This window comes from Drosophila montana, unplaced genomic scaffold (assembly GCF_035044405.1).
Source record: "Drosophila montana isolate Dmon_TW-CO22-7 unplaced genomic scaffold, ASM3504440v1 contig_779_1, whole genome shotgun sequence".
In the NCBI taxonomy this organism is placed as follows: Eukaryota; Metazoa; Arthropoda; class Insecta; order Diptera; family Drosophilidae; genus Drosophila; species Drosophila montana.
Window position 1 is genome coordinate 835,849 of NW_026999075.1, and position 21,219 is coordinate 857,067.

General features: G+C 38.2%; 1 protein-coding gene across 8 annotated transcripts; it reads left to right on the forward strand.

Moving 5' to 3' along the window:
* The first annotated feature begins 510 nt into the window (after nt 1–510).
* Nucleotides 511–20,741, forward strand: LOC135439790 (organic cation transporter protein). Of its 8 annotated transcripts, none has more exons than XM_064698590.1 (8): nt 4,157–4,356; nt 4,989–5,373; nt 15,686–16,077; nt 16,165–16,432; nt 17,422–17,689; nt 18,022–18,313; nt 19,324–19,650; nt 19,723–20,741. In XM_064698590.1, the coding sequence occupies exons 3-8, from the start codon at nt 15,700–15,702 to the stop codon at nt 19,867–19,869; spliced, it is 1,680 nt and encodes a 559-aa protein (XP_064554660.1). In that variant the 5' UTR covers nt 4,157–4,356; nt 4,989–5,373; nt 15,686–15,699; the 3' UTR covers nt 19,870–20,741. The 8 variants fall into 8 exon arrangements, with proteins under 8 accessions (XP_064554658.1, XP_064554657.1, XP_064554660.1 ...); XM_064698591.1 differs by having other exon boundaries at nt 4,157–4,326; XM_064698589.1 differs by having other exon boundaries at nt 4,157–4,295.
* The last annotated feature ends 478 nt before the right edge of the window (nt 20,742–21,219 follow it).

A 21,219-nucleotide genomic window follows, 5' to 3' on the forward strand; every position in this document is an offset into this window, starting at 1 on the left:
AATGAGAATTGCTTAAAATACATTCAATGAATGAGTAAATACATTTTAACGCGCCAATCCCACAACAGTACCCATTCCAACCCATCCGATCCCATCCGATTCGCAAAGCCAATGCCAAACCTCTTGCCGTTGCCCACTCGCAATTATAATATCAGACCAAAACAAACACGACAAAAACCGGCAGCAACACTGCGAATTTATCATTATATATTTTGGTTTTTTTTTGGGGCTACCCAATTCAGTTGTTGTCGTAGTTTTAGTCGCAGACACAGTGCGGCTCAATGGCCAGAGACGGGACGGAACAGAAGTGAGCCGAGGCGGAGGGAGCTGAATGGAAGTGAAGCGACTTTAAGGCTGGCCAGAGCAGCGTTTAGTAAGTCAGTTGGCCGCTGTCCGTTGCACAGTTCGCACGTTGTGCGAAAAAAACTAAAACGCGGCAACAAATTAAAAGCTAAAATAATTGAAACCGTAGCAACAAAAAAAAAAAATATATATATAAACTATAAAATATATACAAGCAACGCCCCAATCGATTCGCATTCGCAAAAGCTAATAAAGCAAATCCCAAAACGGAACAAATGCCAACACGTTTGCCCAATTTGGAATATGCAGTATTAATAATTGAAACGTGATATATGTGGGGCCAGCGCGCAATCCTAACTAGCTGCCAACCACTATTAACAGAGTGCTACCGATACCGAGTGTCGCGTATATAGGGCATTATTAGAGCAACTAACTAGTAGCCACCAGTAGTAGTAGTAGTAGTAGTAGTACTAAGCAAGTCGCATGGTCAAGTGTTGCCGGTGATAAGCGTACCAGCTGCTGATAAGACGGGGGGCGCCAAGTCGTAAAAACTGAAATCAAAGCTCAAATTGCCATTTTGCGCATAATAATAATTAGTTAATGTCCATGCATGTTGATTTCAATACAAAAAGAAAGAACAAAACGAATAAACAATGCCAAAACGTCAAAGTGCTGCTGGCTTAACCCATGACATCCCAGCTGACATGGAACTGGAACTGGAACTGGAGCTGGAGCTGCCGTTGCTGTCGTCGAAGGACCAGGCAAAAAGTAAGTACCACACACACTCGCCATTACTAGGCACCGGGCTATTAAACCAGTTAAGTTGGTCAAACAAAACAAACTGGCACACACCCAAACACACACACACTCGCACACACACACATACTGCTGCTGGTCTTGGCCATAAATCAGTGACATTTGCACACTGCAAGTCGAGCCCGCTTATGAAGCTTAACTGTGCTCCGCAGCTAGCCAAACGGTTCGCTTTGTTCTAATCAAATGCGAATACGAAATATTTGCCTTTAATTTATGAAAATCGTGTAGCGCCAAGAAATCTAATTAGAATATGCACATACATATATACGTATGTATATAGATATGGAAACGGCTCTGTGCAGAATCTTAATCAATGTCTCCCGCTGCGCCTTCGTTTTCATTGATAAATAAACAAAAACAACATATTAATTATTTAAGTGCCAGCATATTAGAAATAAACAAAATGCAAATTCTTTTTGCTTTGCAACAAAAATATCAAACTACGTATATTCTATACGCTTATAAATGTGCGCCAAAAGCGATAAGTGTGAGACCAATTTTATCGCATGCTATTTTTTTTTATATCATGCGAGAAATTTTATAAACGAGCTCTACTTCAAGTTTTCAAATAATTATAAATAATTAACCGAATATTTGCGCGATTTTGTTTTGTGAACTTTAAATTTGGGGTGAGTAATAATTTCAAATTAAAAACACATGTGTATATAACTCATACGCCCCACACTGAACATTATTTGGATTTTTTTGATAAGCTTTCCACTTCGGAAGCATTTCCGTGCATTGTTCCGTGCTTCTGTGCGCATAACAGGATGGAGTATGATTAATATTTGCTTAGAGATAAGCGTATCAATAGGTATTTTGATTCGAGGGGAACCAAATAGCGTTATAGAGTCGAATTTATTGTGTAATTACAAGAATTTACTGTTTCTATATGGATTATTAATTAGTATGTGGTTTCCTTTGTTGATCTGCTTTATAGATACGATAAACATTTGGCAACCTTTTAAACCGGTTTTCACCTCATTATCACTACTGACTCTTCACATTTGGTGATGTTTTACTCAATTAGCGACAATTAAGCAGCTGAACAAAGTTGCCCATTTGTTCTTTGGTTTCATGAATAATAAAAGCGCTTCTTACAAAGTTGTGACTGTTTTTATTTAGGTAAATATTTATAAGCTTTAAAGTTGCAACTACAAAGTTTTTATTGTTAAATAGCAAGAATGTTGCCTATCTAAAGAGTACTTTGGGTACACTGAGAAATAAAGCCTACATTTACACTATTGTTGCACTTTTAAATATAGCTATACTTAATAAATATAATTAAGTCCAAATAACTTATATCCAGTATCAATATGTATAACAATTTAACTGTTTATTTAAAACCCTAGACATGGAATTGTGAACTACAAAAATTATAATACTTAAATTAAAAATATTATTCGTCACTCTAATTCGGGCACACAAATAGAGCCAATTACTCAGCTTAATAGAATTAAATTCAATGTGTTTAATCACATTTATGTATTTATATTTCTGTGTTTCCGCCTTTGGCAATAGTTTCGACATAATAATAATAAAACGAACACCCAGCGCAAAAACTCATTAAACAATCATCATACTCATCAGCATCACCCACCCGAAAAAAAAAACAAAAACCCCCAAACAAATAACAATACAAAAATGTCAACAAATTGTCAGCATTTTTTTGTGATCTATCAAGCAAATTGTCACTGACAGTCGTCGCTCAGCGATCGGTGCTGGCCACGTGCCGGCTAATGGCAAATAGACTGTTACTATAATTATAGCCATAGCCGTGACTATTATAAACTATAACTATACGTCTGCGACTACTGCTTGATCAATGCCCAGATCTGCTGGGCGGGCAGCAAGCTGCAGCTACTAAAAGTGACTTTGATACGGGCATTACTCAAAAGCATTTATGCATTATATTCAAAATAAGAGTAAGTGCGGAAATGCCAGCGTTTCATGTTGAAGATAGGATACCCTTTCTGTAGAAGATCATTAAAGCTTTTGCTGAATAATAAGTTGGGAATGTGCGTTCATATTATTATTAATTTTATTAATATTATTATGAACCTAAATGTTTGCATAGTCTACATAGAAGTGGCTATAATGGCCTTTGGCTAAGACAATAAAACATTTATATATTAGTCTGGTGATTTTAACCCATATCCTCGTCCTTTAGTTCCCGAATATTAGAAAATACAATTTTGCATATCTCTCATTAACTAAAGATAATTCTCACTTTAAGTAGCATGCTATAGCCTTCGCGCTGTTACTTAACGGTAGTGTATAGAGAACGCTGAGTAAAACAATGCCGGCGATTAAGTAACAACAGCAACAGTTTTTCGCGCCAAGCGTGGCGAGCTAAGAGAGCGCAGCCGAAGAGAACGCGAGCGAAGAGAGCGCCCGCAGCTGGTGCAGTAACAGCAGCAGCTGATAGGACGTCGACGTCGACGTCGACTGCCAAAGAATGGTCTTAGCGCAGCATCGGCAGCCCAACGGCAGCCCCCACAGCAATTGGCGCTTTCGCTATCGACAGCATTAACGTTAGCATCAGCGCTGCTGGCGTTGCACAGTGGGGCAGAGTAATTTTTCCTCTGTCACAATTGTGAATCATCTAGGATTTATTCTTAATATTCTTAAAGACAATTAAAATACATATAATAAGAGTTCTTATTATTTTATAGTTTCTTATTTTATTTTATTTATTATTGGTCGATAAAACAAGTGTTAACCCAAGTATTTAATACATATAGCTAGTTACATTCAGTTTTTTATTGAACTAATTTTAAATTGGTTGTGGAGAAGAATATGTCCAGTCTGGCAGATTTGAACGAGTTTTAGGTATTTAAATATAAGAAAATACAAATAATAAATGCATATGATTAAAATATTGGAATATAGAAAAGAGCGTGGTTGAATAAAAATGAATTTTTGATTTTAACTGGCAGAAGTGGGCAATAAACCACAGTACGCTGTCGTTGCGTACAGGAGCAAAAGTTATAAATGTTCTTCGCAATTCGCACGAGAGCTCAGTTGCTCTCGGTCATTCGTTGTGGTTGTATGAACTTGTGCCGCAGCAGCATCAGCAGCAGCAACAGCAGCAACAACAACGACAACGACAAGAACGACAGCAGCGGACAGAGACGACATTGTCGCCATCATTGTCACCATCGCCGTAGAGAATTGTAAGAAGCAACAGCAGGAAGAGTTTTTCGTGTGAGCAGCCAAAGACAAAACGATTTGTGGGTGCGTGAGTGCGCATAGTATAAAATTAAATAAATAAATTAAACAACAGCAGCAAAGACAACAACAAATGCGAGCGGCAACAACATTGTTATGCATATACAATTATACATATATATGTATGTACAAATATGTGCCAATATATAAATGCTTATGCTTATAGTTTTTGTTGTTTATAATAAGCAAAATAATGAAGGCACCCCGCCAATATTTGGACAACTATGACGAGACTTTCTGTTAAATAGAGCATATTAGACGGTGTGAACAGCCCACACACAACAACAGCGACAGTAAAAATATCACCAGACATTTATTTCATCATTTTCTTTCTTGGTCAAGAGCCATCAGTAAATATATTTTATTTGTTGTTCGCTCATTAATTTTATTACAGGCAAAAACTAATTGTTTTTTTTTTTTAAATTTCTTGTTATTGTTGTTGTTTTTGTGATTTTTATTATTGCAAATTGCAACGCTCGCATTTGTTTTCCAAATTGCAATTTGCTGTCGTTTAAGCGAAGCGCGCGCAAATATTTCGTTCCGTCACACCACGCGGCGTATGAGTAACAAATGTGAAATTCATTCTCCCGCGCCCGCTCCTAAATATTCATTGACTAAACCGCAATTATAAATTACAGCTGCATTTACAAATCAAGTGCATTGCGGCTGCAACACGCAATTTAAAAAAAAGAGTCACAAGAAACAATATTGTCTCGCACAACGCTTCGTATGCGTAATGTCATAAACTATTAAGTCGCCAGAGGCCGATTATACAACAATAATAACAATAAACACACGAGGAGCGTTGGTTTTATGTGTCAATTTCCGTTTGGTGCGCTTTTAAAACTTTTAAAAACAACTGACTTCCGCGCCAAGGCATCAAAACAACAGCAACAGGAAGCGGGCTAAGGAAATCGGGCAGGCAACAGAAGCAGCATCCTTGCGGTGCCAATTGTGCAGCAAAACGCGCTTCAGGATTGTCCCACGTCTAGGAGCATCAAAAACTCGTATTGTATCCATAAGGTAAGCTCTTTACGGGAACTGGCAACCTCGCCATGTTGACAACGGCAACATCAACACATGGCATTGGTGTCTGTGCTCTGCCCCCATCCTTAGAGCTGCTCCTGCTGCTTGCATGACCCGCGGATGTGCCCTCAGCGGTGTTTGCTTTGCTTTGTTTATTTATTTGCCTGTTTGTCTGTCCGTCTGTTTTTCTATTTTATGTGTGTGAGTGTGTGTGTTTTAGAGTAAATAGCGACAATAACAATAACAACATGAACAACAATAAGGATAACAAGCAACAACAATGACTTTAGCTTGACAGATTGCAGAACAGCTGCCTGAACTTTGTATCCACAGATATTCACATATATTTATGTATGTATATATACCAATGTACATTTTGAAAAGACATATGAAAATAAAAAATAGAAATGTTATGGGTACTTGCGCTGGCGAGTCTCTTAACTCTATACTCGTCCATAAATGTGTTGTTATACGTCCCTTGCAACTATATTGTTTATTCGCTAGAGTAGAATAGATGCCTTCAAGTTTAGTCTTTATAATCTTAACCTAATTATAACAATGGGCACAAATAGACATTCGTTGCTTACGATCATAAATATCAAAATAATTTATTTTTGGTTAATTACTCTGATAAGGTTGTTAGGCGAAAAATAGCAGTATTCCACAAATATGGCTTTTTCGGCACGATAATTGGAGTAATTTTTGCTATTCTTAATGACTATTTTGTTCTCAAAAGAATAATAAAATGTACGATATTATCTTTGTATGCTGTGAACATGCTTGTAATTGTCAAGTGATCTTTATAAAATTTATATGCCTAACATAATAGACGTCAAAACATTTTTGGACAGATAGCTTTTTATCTAGTCTATTATCTTCTTTGATCTGCGTTTTAAAATTTGGCCTAATGACATGTAGCAATATGTGTATCAATTTTGAACTAAAATATTAAAGTTTTATTTATTAAAAAGTTGATTAGAAGCATCATAATTGACCATAAATCAGTTATAATTTATAAAACATTCTACAATTATGATCTGTAAAATTTAGATTTCAAAGAATTATATTGCAATATTTCTTATTAGTTGCATTCCTTCCAGGGTCAATGTAGGGTACAGAAATCAATCAAAAAAAACTATAGATAATGTCCACTTCTAAAACAAAAGGATTAAGGCAAATGTACAGTAACTAACATGTCGTCTGTTAGTCAGCAAATATTAAAGGCTTACAAGTCCGCCGCAAAGGGCAAAGGCAACTGAAAAATGCCGAATGCCACCTTTTATGCATGCAGCCAATTGGAATTGGAATCGGAATCTTAACAATGCATGCAAAAATGAAATGAACAAAAAAAAAAGGCTGGGAAAATGAATCAAACAGGGACAAAAAACATTTCTGGCAATCACCTGGCGCCGGTTGCCGCCGCCTCCAGTCATGTTGGGTTATGCTAATGGCGGAAGCTGTGCCTCGATGACGACTGATTGGAAGCGCATAAAAGTAGCAAATCAGTGCGCACTTTGAAATTGAAATTGTAATCAAAAGGAACTCACAATGTGGCAAGAGTCACGGGGCATGTAGCATGATGGGGCATGGGTATGTCTGTATTTGTATGTTGTCGGATTATCGCTGCTTAGCTGGCTAAATTTGAAATTGCCAAACGATTTGCTATTCGATTAAGAAGACAACAGCTGCAAGGGCAGCTGGCTATATGGAAGCATTAACAACAAGAGAAACATACACACACTAAGATAAATAGAAATGGAAATAAATTTGCAAATTCATGTTCACAACAATGGACGCTCATACATATATTGAAAAAAAAAAAATGCGCAAAGCGAAAATAAGGAGATTTGTGGATACCCCTGGATGCCCATGGTACAGATGACCTACATTTTGCTAGTCCAGCCACAGAAAAAAGAAAATAAAGATGTATAAATTCTAGCCAGGCACGGGCACGGGCGTATCTGTTGGTTTGTTTACAACAAATACGAAAATCATGAAGCGACCGACAGGCAAGCAGCCAGGCAAACAGGCAAAAAGTCTGTAAGGACCCTTCAATGTGGCACGACAATGGCAGCCAACTAGTGCGAGCTGCGGACATAACGGATCTGCCAATATTGCAATGTACTCTCGGATAGCTTCTTTTTCCCCGGTTTGTTGCTATTGTGCTAAATTAAATTTGTGCAAAATAAACGATATACAAGCTTCGAGCAGGTGGAAGATACACACAAAGGAAACATTTGCATAATATATCAACACATTTAGCAGTTTACTGCCAAAAGGTTGCACACGCCCACCTCATTATTTCTGCGAATATGTAAATCTTTGTAAATGCCTCACAATTGATTTGCTTTCATTTGATTTTTGAGTGCGTGTGTGTGGGTGCCTTCTGCTTCTTATTTTCAATCATTTGGCATTGTTAACGTTTCGTACTAATTTTATGAGAGCTGTTGACGAAATTGTTAAGCTGATTTCAATTTGTGGCTATCAATGGAAATGAGTCCTTCCAAGAAATTTTTACCCCATAAAAGCAGCCACAGTAGGATAACAAAGTTGCAAATTTAGCACAAGTAATTTGGTAGTTGGACGACCTATAAAATACTGTACACAGCGGTGTATGTGGGTTATTAAAAAGATCGCTCGGCTTGGGCGGAATCCTGCACAATATTCGAATGGAATGGACGAATAGCTATTGCAAATAATTTTTACTTAGCTACTTTGCTTGATTTAAATGGGTATTTATTTTCTTTCTATGTACATTTCTGTATCGAATCTTTTCAACCTCAAAGCTATGTTAAAATTTACTTGAATACATGTTTACACAATATTAATTTTCCTCTACCTATAATTTATAATTCGAATAAATTCTTAAGTCAGTCAACCTCAAAGCTTAGTTAAAGTTTACTTGAATACACGTTTACACAATATTAATTTTCCTCTACTATAATTTATAATTCAAATAAATTCTTAAATCTGTCTCTAAATTTACTTGGATATAAACAATAAGTATTTTTATCAAATATATTTATACTTTCTGGATCTCTTGATAGCACCTTTTTACTTATAAATTAAAGTTTTAATTTATCAACTAACCCTCAAAAGGGAAGATTTTAAGGCGTTATTTAATGTTTGAACAATAGTGGATCCACAACTGATTATTCAAATGAATTAAATTCTCAAATGAGTTTAAGATGAAAGCCAACATTTTATTACCCAAAATCGGAGCGTGTTTCTCTAACTTTGAAGTCAATTTTATTTACATGCAACTATAGCTTTTGATTAGAATTGTTTAAAGCAATAAAACTAAATCGCGTTGAATGTAAATTTGATGTTCGATTTCCTAGCGAAAAATCTCTGTGGTATTTTTCGATACTGATTCATTTAAACGCCAAATTACTTGTAGTTTATATTTTGCGCTGTACAAATAGCCTCATTTACGGCCTGATTTACTGAACGATTAGTCGCAATAGTTTGCCATAAATCTTTAGCAATTTATAGCTAGCTGAAATTATGTACTATTGCTAGAATCTGGTGGGCATGTTTGTTTTTTCTTCCAGCTCAGTTTGATTCATTTTATTTCTCTTTCTGCTCTGCATATTTATGCGTTGAAATGCCAAAATCAATATCTTTAATTGCAAGGCGTGAAAATACCAATGCAGCACGTACACGCGGTTAGTTAAAAAGTTAATCGTTTATAATGTTTATAGGGCATTTGGCAAATAACGTAAATTATGGAAAAATTGAAAAATAATTTACGGTTGTGACTACCGGTCCGTAGCCGTGCAACGCTCTAGCTGAACAAACATTTCGAATCAGTTTGGAATGTTAGTCATAAAATTGTTTTCTTATCCGAACTGTCACATCGCAACACTTGTGGACGTTATTGTAATTAGACTGACAACTGATGAGCTACGCCACGCAGACAGACAGCCCAGATGCCAGATCGACCACTGCCAGTTTCAGAGATAGGCTGTCGTCCGGCTAAATGCCGGCATCTTAGACGCTCTGTGGAACAGCGAACAGCGGAAGCTGTCGACGCCGAAGAGCTAACTAAACTACTAACTATATAGGCGTATATGCGATGCTGTGTCTAGATTACGATTACTATTACCCACTTGGCAGCTTTCTACAAATCGACTGCGAGTGCATTGCCGACTGTGGGGGTTGAGGCAGCCGCAAAGGCAGCGGCAACCGCAGAATGCATTATAAACAAATCCTATAAATGTGCAAATTGCCTGCCAACGTCATTGAGCGTCCTCCTCTTAACATCATTATCATCATTAACATTATCATCATTATTATTATCATCATCGTCAGCATCATTATCATCAACATCTCATAGTCATAGAATGAAAGTGAATGCACTTTTATATGCATGACTGCTAATTACAGCGACAGCTTGTCTATCTCTCAGTCTCTCAGTCAGTCGCGCCCTCCCCCCACCTCCCACTCCCCCTGCTTTCAACCACCACCTCTGCAATTGTCGGCGTGTATCCCCAGAGCTAAACGATTTCTTTTGTATAAAATTATTTAGCACATTTCTCGCTGATTGTGGCGCTTATAATTTCTATTTTATTTTTTTTTTATAAAATGTACACTCGTTTTTGTCACTTTTGGTTGCAGCAATGCAAATACTTAATTGCAGCTAATTAGTTATTCGAGGAAAAGCCTGATGCGGTTTATTATGAAAATTTAGGCTTGTGTTAAATCGTTGAAATTTTAGGTAAATCCGCACGATAGGCCGAGGTCAACACCCTTGGACTTTTTGGCGATTTCCCCAAATTCTGAGGAATGCTGTGGGTGTGACTTTATTTAGGGGTATGGTGGTTAAATAATCCAAACTAAAAAAATATACCCATAAAAATGTCAAGCGTTTCCTTATTTTCTATTCCACTAAAAATTTATATTCTTGTAAGTATTTAAAAAAAAGTTACCAATTAACATTCGTAATATGTTAGCAATATTATAAAATTAAATATTATATGAAACAGACGTTTAACAACGCTCTCTACCATTTGAAAGATGTTGTTTTTTTCGGTACTGTCAATATAATGTCACTTGTTTCCTGTTTAAGTAAAACAATAAACTTTTTCATAATTTAAAAAAATTAATTTATTAAAAATGCTTTTGAGCTGACTTAGCTAATTTTGCTTCTAAAATATTCGTACAAATAGTTGATAGCTAATTATAGCCAAAATCCTATGTTATATTAATATAATGCATAATAGTTTTTATTGACTCCAAAATCTTTATTATTCAAATATATTCATCGTTTTAAGCGCCATTAACAGTTAACACAACTGTACTGACAATGTAATAATTATCATTAAGACTGGTTAAGAATTTTGTTATCGAGAGAAACCCCATATTTATATATAAATAGGCAATTGCGCAAATCTTATGCAGATGATGTATTGAAATGAATTTCCTTTGCACAAATATAGCTCATAATTGAACTATGTAAATTTAAGCAAAGAAATTGCCTATTGTGGGACTTTCTCAGCGGCCAGTTAATTTGAACCGGGCGCTATTTCAACTTTTAATTAATCATACATATGAATAAACCTAGACGATGATGTTGGTGCCGGCTTGGACCTGGGCTTTCAGTGCTGACATTGACTTTTCAATTGAAACAAATCATTATTTGAGCAGCGTGTATATCTTTTTCAATTGAGCGAGCGATGAGCGATGAGCAAAGGCAGCTGCCGCTGGTGCAGGCGTTGGCGCTGGCTGTTGAAGCGTGTCAAAAGATCGCGCCCAAACACATCCGTATCGGATATCATATCGCTCCCGACCAAGTGAACTTGACTTTGAGGCGACGACTGTTGAATGGATGCATATTTATGCATTAGCATGTATTTTTATGATCGCAATATGCATAGATTAATTTTACTATGTGATTGTAATTAGCTATTGGGCATGGACCGTTGCAACTACATTTGCATAGTGTTTGCTAATCAAAGTGCGATGTGTGGGATATCTAGCTGCTCGTATACGAAAATGTATGCCCAGTTTGTAAACAAGCTCTTTGGGGGCAATCAAGTAACAAATTGGCAGCAAAAACTAGATCGACCGATTAATGCAAACTGCGTCAGAGCGCCAGCACTGCATATTTTTGCGAGGAGTGTATTGAATGTTTCAAATACTTACGACCTGCACTTTAGATATAAGTTCAATATATATAGAAATAGGTCGATAATTGGCAATAAGAAAACAACATTTTGTCTTGAGTTGCATATTAAACAGCTTGAGCAAGAGGGTAATATAATCAACTAAGTGAATGCTGCCTGTTGCACCAGCCATTGTGCTTATAAAATGTATAGAAATATTTTATTTTTATACTCTGTACGGCTTGAATATGAGTAATTGGGGTATATTGTGGGATTGCAAATGAATGTAAAAGTCTAAAGGAGATTTCTCTATTAATTTAACCAAGACCATTGATCTATTTCTCTCTATTTAATTTTGACTTATATTTTGGCATCTTAATTGCAGAACAAGTTTATTATAACTTTTAGTTTTTTTCTAGCATACGTGGGAGCCAGGTGCGCTTGGTCAACCAATTTTTACATTTAGTGTATCCATTAAATGGAAAATTAAAGTGTAATTTTATAGTTTGAGGGCTGTTAAGTAATAGCTAATGTATTTTACGGTTATTAATACAGGAACCTTTTAAACGGGCAGGCGCGACTAGAGTACACATACAAAAGATGTAATAATTTTGGCGCGAAATGGGTAACGCATTGTTTGTAGTATTTCCTAGCCAAACGTTTCACTCAATGTCTGGCTGTCAGCTTGAAGCAGATTCTTTCTATTCTAAGATGATTCACTATATACCTGCATCTATTCTAAGATGATTCACTTTATACCTGCATAGCTAGCAAAAAAAAGTTGTATATACATGACCAAAATCGAAGACAATGTCCCCCACTTCAAACTAGAATGTTTTAAGTAGATGTTATTTTTCATAAGAACGTGCATTGTAGTGATGCCAATGGGGGCTGCCCTACAAGTGGGACTGGGTTAGTTGATCTATTGGGCTGCTTGGTCAGTTCCGTTTAGTTGGACAACAGCTGCAAAATGCAATTAGTGTTATTTTCAGCGTGCCATACGATTGCGCATACGCCATGTGTGCCCGCCTGGCGCGAATGAGTTGAAGGTAAAATTGTAATGGCAACGACGTAGTTTATAGCATTGAGATTGAGTCGCCGACACACAAAGTGTTGCCCTCTACCCTCCGCCCTCGAACACCCCTAACAACCCACAACATCCATGTAGCCTACACACCAGCCAGGCCGCTGCGTGCGACGACCTTCAGGGACTGGCTGCCCGTGGGCGCTAACTGCGATGTCAACGGCAATGCCAACAAACAAACATTTACTACTTGTTGTTGTTGTGTTGCATCCCCATGCGACTTCCCTGACCGAAAAGGCAGTGCACAGCAGGTACAGACAACTATTATGTGAAGGTGTGTGTGCGTGTGTGTTGATACGTTGATGCCGCGCATATGTTGCAGCTGCATCGCATGGCGACTATGAAATTGATAATTAATTATCCTGCCAGCGCCTTGCTGGCATCCCCAGTTGCCCGACAATCGTCCTTCTGGCCCATCCGCTCCAGTCAGCCCTGGCTTGCGGCTTTTCGCGGGTACGCTTCGCTTATTGTGTTTACAAGTGCGTGAAAATTTGCGCTTAACTGCTTATCACGTGCGGCATGTGGCATGCGGCGGGCGGCCTGCAGCGTGTGGCGTGAATTTTACTGCGGCCAAGCGGCAACTGGCCACACATGGAATACCAGCAACAGAGACAAACACCCACACAAGCTGTGCTGAGCAAATACGCAAAATGCTAATTTAAGCCGAGTTGAATGCAGCAGGAAAAGTAATGTGCACTTACGCATGAATTATGCCATAATATTCACATAATTATTTCAGAAGAGAGCATCAGCTCTTCATAGTTCTGCAACTAAATTAATCTTTAACAAGCAGGCAACATAAATAAATTAATGTTGTTTACCTTTTGTCGAACGGCTTAAAAACTGTCAAAGAGTTTGACGATTCTTATAGCCCATCATTATCTGGTATCAGCAATAGTACAATGAAAAATATAAATATATTGAGAAAAAGCTGCTGTTCTAGTTATTTTAATTGACATATCCTTATATTGCATACTTCAAATATTACGGCTTGTATGTGCGAGCATTTGGTTACTTTGCGTTCCAATCATAACGCCCACAACCGCCCACATAAATACTTAATGATATTGACGAAATGCCAAATTGATTTCATTTGACGTGTGCTAAAGTGTTTAATTATAAGGCACAAGAACAAAGTTGCCAAAGGATTAACCGCTTAATGTAGCCAAGAAAAAAGCAGCTCAATGAGATTTAAGTCAAACTTTATTTCTTTGTATCGCCTTGGCTTGTAGGAGGGAGGGTATTACTTACTTGTTGGCATTGATATTGTTACCTATGGCTGTATGGAAGTAGTCAGTCACTGGCTGAGCTGGCAAATCCCGAACAAAACCAATGCGCTACAAAGGCGACGCCGACCGCATGAAAGAAAGGCTGCTAGCAAAAAAAAAAACAAAAACGAATAAAGCGCTATCTTCGGCACGCCGAATATTTAATATCCTTTGTACCCAACCATTTAATAATGCTTATAACGCTTTGCCCGTATCTAAAAACGCTTTGCCCGTATCTAAAAAGCACAGTGAAAATAGTTAATGCTGAGTATGGTTAAGATATTTTGAAAAACAAATGGTTTTTCATACATGAATCTCATTTTCGACCGATCGTTCCTATAGCAGCTATATGATATAGTGGTCCGATGTCAATAAGATTTTGCATAAATGTGGGGAACGTATTATAACTTTTAAACGCCGAGTTATTTTCAAAATGTCTTGAGAACGAGAAAAGTTTTCTATACAAAAACTTAATATTCGACACAATCGTTCCTATGTCAGCTATATGATATAGTGTTCCGATGTTGATAGGATTTTGCATATATATGAGACGCATAGTAAAATTATATATCATAATAAAAAAATAAACAAAAAAGTTTTTCATACAAGAACCTACTTTTCGACCGATTGTTCTTATGGCAGCTATATGATATTGTGGTCCGATCCAGAAAGTGCATCAGAAAGAGGGACTTCTGCAAAGTTGCATGAAGATAGCTTTTAAACAGAGAGACTAGTTCGCATAAAAACAGACAGACGAACAGACGGACATGGATATATCGACTCGGATGTTGATACTGATATATACACTTTATGGGGTCGGAGATGTCTCCTTCTATGCGTTATACATTTCAAGACAAAATTATAATACCCTATGTAAGGGTATACAAATTGTTGAACTAGCCAACTGAGAAAAGGACACAAACATGACGACGACCAGTCAGGCCTCCGCCTCCACCCAACGCAATTACATTAAATCTTAGCTATTATTCTTGTTCTTTTACTTTGTATTTGGGTGCACACAACTTTTGCTGGTAACTTGGATCGGACTTTGGCCAGATGTGGTTAATCGCCCACGATGTGATTGAATTCCATCGAACGCAGGTTGTGAGCTTTGGAAACTGGAGGGAAACGGTTGCGGATTCGCGTAATAAATGAAATAGAGTCGCCTTCGCTGCTTAACTTGGCTGCATTTGGCTTTGGCTTTGACTTTGGCCTGCCCGCTTGCCTGTTTCTGAGAGGCTTACTTGGTTTATGACCACCACTGGGCCACTGGAAACTGGCCACTTAACTAATTGCGCCTTTGTGTGCGCCTGACACGCGCCATAAAATTAATTTGAATGCCCTTTACCATTGAGTATAATGGCCATATGCGTGCACCTTGTCAGGCTCTGAAGTAAAACGATGAAATTATGAATACGTATGATATTGAGAGATCACGTATCTAAAGAAAAAAGATAAGAAATTTCTTTAGCTATTATAGACTTGATGAGCTAAGATAATAATAACTTTTTGAACAGCAGTCCTAAGTAAATTAATTAAAAAATCCTATACATCCCCTTTAACCACTTACAGTGGGTTCTGGGTATAAATAAAGAACTTCACTTGTTTTATTTCATTTTATTTATTCAAACTTAAAGTAACTAGAGATGACTACTCTCCAAAGTTTATTTAAAATGTATGTATCTGAAACACTACGTTTCCACCTAGAGATTTTCCTAGTAGCTAAATAATTATTTTACCTATGGAAAGCATTAAATTTGTAAGCTAGCTTAAGTGTTTCTTGCAATACCGTTGAAGGAGAGGTCATGTCAATTGCGACTGATAACAATTTTTTTTTTGCAACCTTGCAGTTCCTTTGTGCGCCATGCACGACACAGCCGGCAAACCGTCCCCCATAACCACGCCCACACAGTCACCGATGGCGGCGGCAGAGCCCGGTGCCGGGCCAGCTGACGATGAGGATGAGACCGATGTGATTGGCGACTTGATGGGTCACTATGGCAAATGGCAGTTAGTCATGACGGTGCTGCTGTCGCTGTTCCAGGTGCCAAACACCTTTCACATATCCTCATCCGTGTACCAGGCGGCCAACAAGGAGTTCTGGTGTCAGCGGCCATCAAATCTCCAGCAATTGCCCGTCGATGTTTGGCGTAATCTGAGCGGCTCTCAAGACAATTGTCATGTGCTTGCCGGCATCGATTGGAGCCAGCTGAGCAACGACACGTTACCCGAACAGATGGAGGTAAGGAGCGTGGGGTGGCCATGCATGAAATTTTATTTAAATCCAAACCCAACCATGGGTAACTAATGCTCTTATCGCGGCTTGCAGCAACAGGCGGCAGCAGCTGCGGCAGCAACTGCCGACGACGGGAAGCTGATTGCCTGCAACAACTGGGAGTACGCGACGAACGACAATGTCGGCAACACTTGGACATCGCAGTGGGATCTGGTGTGCGACAAGGAGCATTTAAAGAACGTGGCCGAGATGTTCTTTCTATTAGGCGTCGCAACAGGTGGCATCATTTCCGGCTATCTCTCTGACAAGTTTGGCCGCAAAACAATGCTCTTCATATCGGCCATTCTGCAGACCATATTCGGTGAGTGGGCTGCGCTGGGCGCCAGCCATTAACAGTGCATCCTTATCCCCATCCCCAGTCATCATCATCATCAGCGTCGCCACATAATTATGATGCTGCAGTGACCTTTACTGCCAGCTCTCCATGCACATATACACGGAAGTGGCATTGACAAATGCCGCCAGTGTCCCCTGTTGACTTTGAACTTGGCATTGGTGGGCGGGGTCATCGTTGAGTTGGCAATGCATCAGTGGATGTGGCTACTGCCGCAGCTGCTGCTGCATTTGCCTGCCTTGTTGTCCTTGTTGATTAAATCACGTTCAATGTAATTGGAACTTGCATACAAAAGGACATTACTATTAAGGGATGCGCACGGGGCAAACTAGACACGTACAGCCTCGCAACGTGTTGTGTGCCCTTTTGTGGCTAGTCGAGAAATTTCTGAGACCGACACTTTGATTTTTTTAATTTTATGCACTTACCTGTTGCCAATTATTTTCAATCGACGGACTTTAATATGCATTATACCATTTTTGAAATTTATATAATTTCAAAGCAAACAAATATTTGTTTGGGCATTTAAATAACATTTAATTTAAAACAATATAATATAAGCAAAAGTTTTTGTTTGTAAATCAAATAATTAAAAAAAATATATATAGCTTCGTTTGTGTTAAGGTTCCCTCTGGATATGGCTTGTGTCTAGAACAATATTATACTTTCGGGCTAAAACCCGATTGGCTTAAGCCCGGTTTGCTTCCTGGGATAGTTAGAGATTTCTTTTGTTATTTCTTTCAACATTTTATTTATTAGATAGAAAATCAATAACATTAAATGTTTCAAAGATAATTGAATAATACTTGGTTTGATAAATGTGATTATTTTATATCTTTTCGAAAAGAATATAATTTTAAATTTAGCAGTAGCAATAATATACATCAGGTTGAATACATGATGATTCTCATTGATATTCTTTAACCATTTATATATTATATATCTCCCACCGACAGGTCTTTGGCTGTATTTCTGCAGTTCCTTTGAGCTATATTTAACGTTGCGTGCCCTATTGGGGCTCGTCTCCGTCTCGGTCACCTACTCCGGCCTCATATTGGCCATCGAGTATGTGGATGGCAAGTGGCGCACCATAGCCGGCATGTACAATCTGTTCCCACTGCCAATCTCGTATATGATTATCTCTGGTCTGGCCTATTTGACGCAAGACTATCAACGTCTGCAGCTGTGCATTGGTGTTCCGGGCATTTTCCTCTGTTTTCTCTGGTAAGGTCAATTAAATTCAAAATATTTCAGCTGGATCAAAAGGTTCTCGTAAAGTTAAACAAAATAAAGACGCTCCTCATGGCGCGTGAAAAGTGTAAACTGCCAATAAAATATCGTCTGTGTTTACATACATATATCTAAATATTTTGTATGCATCTGTGTCTGTAGCGCATAGATCATTGAGTCGGCTGAGCAATAAATGGCAAATAAAGAACCGACCGAGCGTGGGAGTCCCAACTATAAACATAAGACGCCTCCGACCAGACGAGGAGGTGTCTTATTTATGACTGTGGGACTAAGACTGAAACTATGTCGTGCTCTCTTTTTGGCAGGTTTGTGGTGCCGGAATCTCCGCGCTGGCTGCTGGTCAAGGGTCGAGTTGAGGAAGTGAGACGCATCATTGAGGCGGCGGCCGTTTTCAATGGACGACAGCTGCCCCCGGACTATCAGCTGACGCCGCCCACGCAGGAGAGCAGCTCGCAGGACTTTACGTATCTGTTTCGGTCCAGCTACTTGAGGCGCATCTCCATATGTTTCCTGTGCATTTGGTTTACCATGAACCTGGTATATTACGGCATTATCTTAAATATGAGCTCGTTCGGTGGAAATGTCTACTTGAATTCGGTAAGTCGACAATTTACATTAGCACTAAGTGCACATTTAGGCGTCGAGGCGCCGCCAATTTCACTTAATTTGAGCGCATTAGAAAATCTGCTCCATCCCGGAAATTTCCTCTGTAACTTACTTAATTTAACTTGTTTCCATCAAGCATTAAGTCTTAATCTTTGAGTGACAAGTGCGTTGCGTACACATTTAACATTTAACAAGTGCTAAGTGCCCGCCCAGTGGCGAACTGCCCGTTAATTGGATCTGTCATTCTTTCTATGCGCCTTGTCCAAGACAGACACTCGGTCAAAAGGACAGGCAAATGTGTTTACTATCGAATTATGATGTTGCCTACAAGGGCTCTAAATAAATGCTGAGGCGGCTTCTCCTGCTGATGTCCCTGCCCCTCCCCTGACCAGCTGTACAGTCATGTGCGGAATTTGGCTAAAAGCCAATGGCAAATGCTGCATAAAAAAGATTTTTTTTTTTTAACTGAAACTATATTTTTTTAGCTGTTTGCTGTTCGTGGAAAGAATAAATTAATTATTATTTCGTATACTCTATAAAACATTAGAAATTGAAAGAAAAACGAATTTATTAGATGCAAAATGAAATTAAGTTTAACGTTATGTTAATTAAGTATTAACTTTTAAAATGAATCGAAGATGCATAAATTACAGGAGCTTAGTATTTATTTCTGAAGATGTTATTCATCTTATTATAAAGAAAACGTCCCAAATACTGAATCAATCCTACTCGCACTTTTGTTAACTAAACATTTTACTAGAATTTATTTAAATTAATTTAGTAGCTAATTTTGCATAAGTCCATCTAAATGCGCATCACTCCCAGCAAAACAATGGCCAAAGCATTTATCTTTTATTTTTTTGAGGAAATTTATTGCATAATTTATTTTGACATGGCATGGCGCACCTTTGATGCCGCTTTGATTTAGTGTGGCCCGCCGACATCCGAGAGCAAGTGTTTCTCATGTGATGTATCTGTCTGTCTTTCGACTTCTCTTGCAGGCGCTAGCTGGCCTAGTCGAAATACCTGCCATTGCGGTGGCCATGTACATTATCACCAAGGTGGGCAAGAAGTGGCTCTTCTGCGCCACCTTGCTCTGTGCCGGGGTCGCTTGCTGCTGTGCTGCGATCACCGAGGGTCGCGAGGATATGCTCTGGCTGAAGATCACATTCCTGATGATGGGCAAGTTTACGATCAGCGCCGGCAACACTATCATGCCCGTTTATACTGCAGAACTATATCCCACAGCCATACGCAATGTGGGCGTGGGCGCCTGCAATGTGGCTGCCGGATTGGCGCTAATATTAACGCCCTACTTGTCGCTTTTGGTACGAAATAAAAATTGGATAATTCACACAGCACAGAATTGATTCATAATATTTTACAACTCCATTGCACAGAACAAAATCGAGGGCCACCTGTTGATGTCACTGCTAACCGCCTGGAGCATCTTTGGTGGCTTCGTGGTGCTCTTCTTACCGGAGACGGCGGTGCGAAAAAATGCATCATCCGCAACCAGACGCCAGAACGCAGCAAAGCAGGTGTAATAAATTTCAGAGACGTCGTCATAATACGCCTCCCCCCTCTACTCATCCCCTGTCACCTAGGAAATATTTTGGCTGGTCCAAAGTATGTAAATGAGCACACAGGCTACCCAAAAACTACTAACAATCTAGCAATACCAACAATAATCGTTGCCCAGCCCTGATTTGACATATCCATCGCCGCAGCCACCGTCACCTTCCTACAACCGGGAACTCAAGTAAATAGCGCAATTTATCGAATGTCCATTAAATGCCATAATTCAAAGTGTCAGGCAGGACCTTATATGCGTAGCAAGTAGCGAGTATTTAAAAACAAAAACTAAACAACAAAACAAAAAAAGTAGTCAGAAAGTAACAATGGCTTTTAGCTTATAATAGGATAAGAACCGAAAAATACATATTGTTAACAAAGTCACAATTCGGAGTAGGTTAATAGCTTCGGTATCATCGAAGATAATAAATTTCACATTAATATAGTACAACATGGAACATGATGAGCAAATTACTCAAATTACGCAACAGTTAAACTTTTCTCACCCTCGTATCTACTTTTAAGCTTTTAAATAACATCTCAAGTTAATTATTAAAGTTGTTATGAAATAATTTCAAATCGTGGATAATATCGCCATTGTCTCCTGCCCAAAACAATTTTTGTGAGATTTTCGTAGGACAACCGAATAACTAGAAATGAATGTCAAAAAAAGTGTATGTAAAAGTATTGCTAAATTATTTACTCCATCAGCAGCGCTATGCACAGCAGCCAATATATATAAACAAACCAAAAATTCTTGTCGATATGTCTTGTCAATATGTCAACGTATACATAATCTCGTTGTTATTGCCGTCTATTACTAAATGTTTTATAAAAAAATAAATATACAAAATTATTAAATTGAAGTGAAAAATGTAATCTCTGGTAAATGTAGTCAATTAATCACTAGAATAAAATATACACAAACTAAATATCGGTCAATTATGCACACATACATATTAGCTATATATGTATATGTATTTGTATTTGTATATAAGCACATACATACATACAAATTGAGAGCAGCCAATGCTTGTTGTTTTAACTCATCTCATATGGAAATCTGTTCATGTTATTTGGTCGTAACGAAAGATCATCAACAATAATTTACAAAAATTTCCCACAATAATGCATTTAAATAAATGAATGTATGTAGTTCAAAAAAATAAAACAAGTTAGTTTACATGATCAAAAAGCGTGTAAGCAGGCAAAAAAAAAAAACAAAAAATAAAAAAATTACTAGCTTTACAAAATTTCTGCTTTATGAAAAACCGTCAAAATGCTTGCTGTACTTACATATATAATAATAATGTTCTTAATTG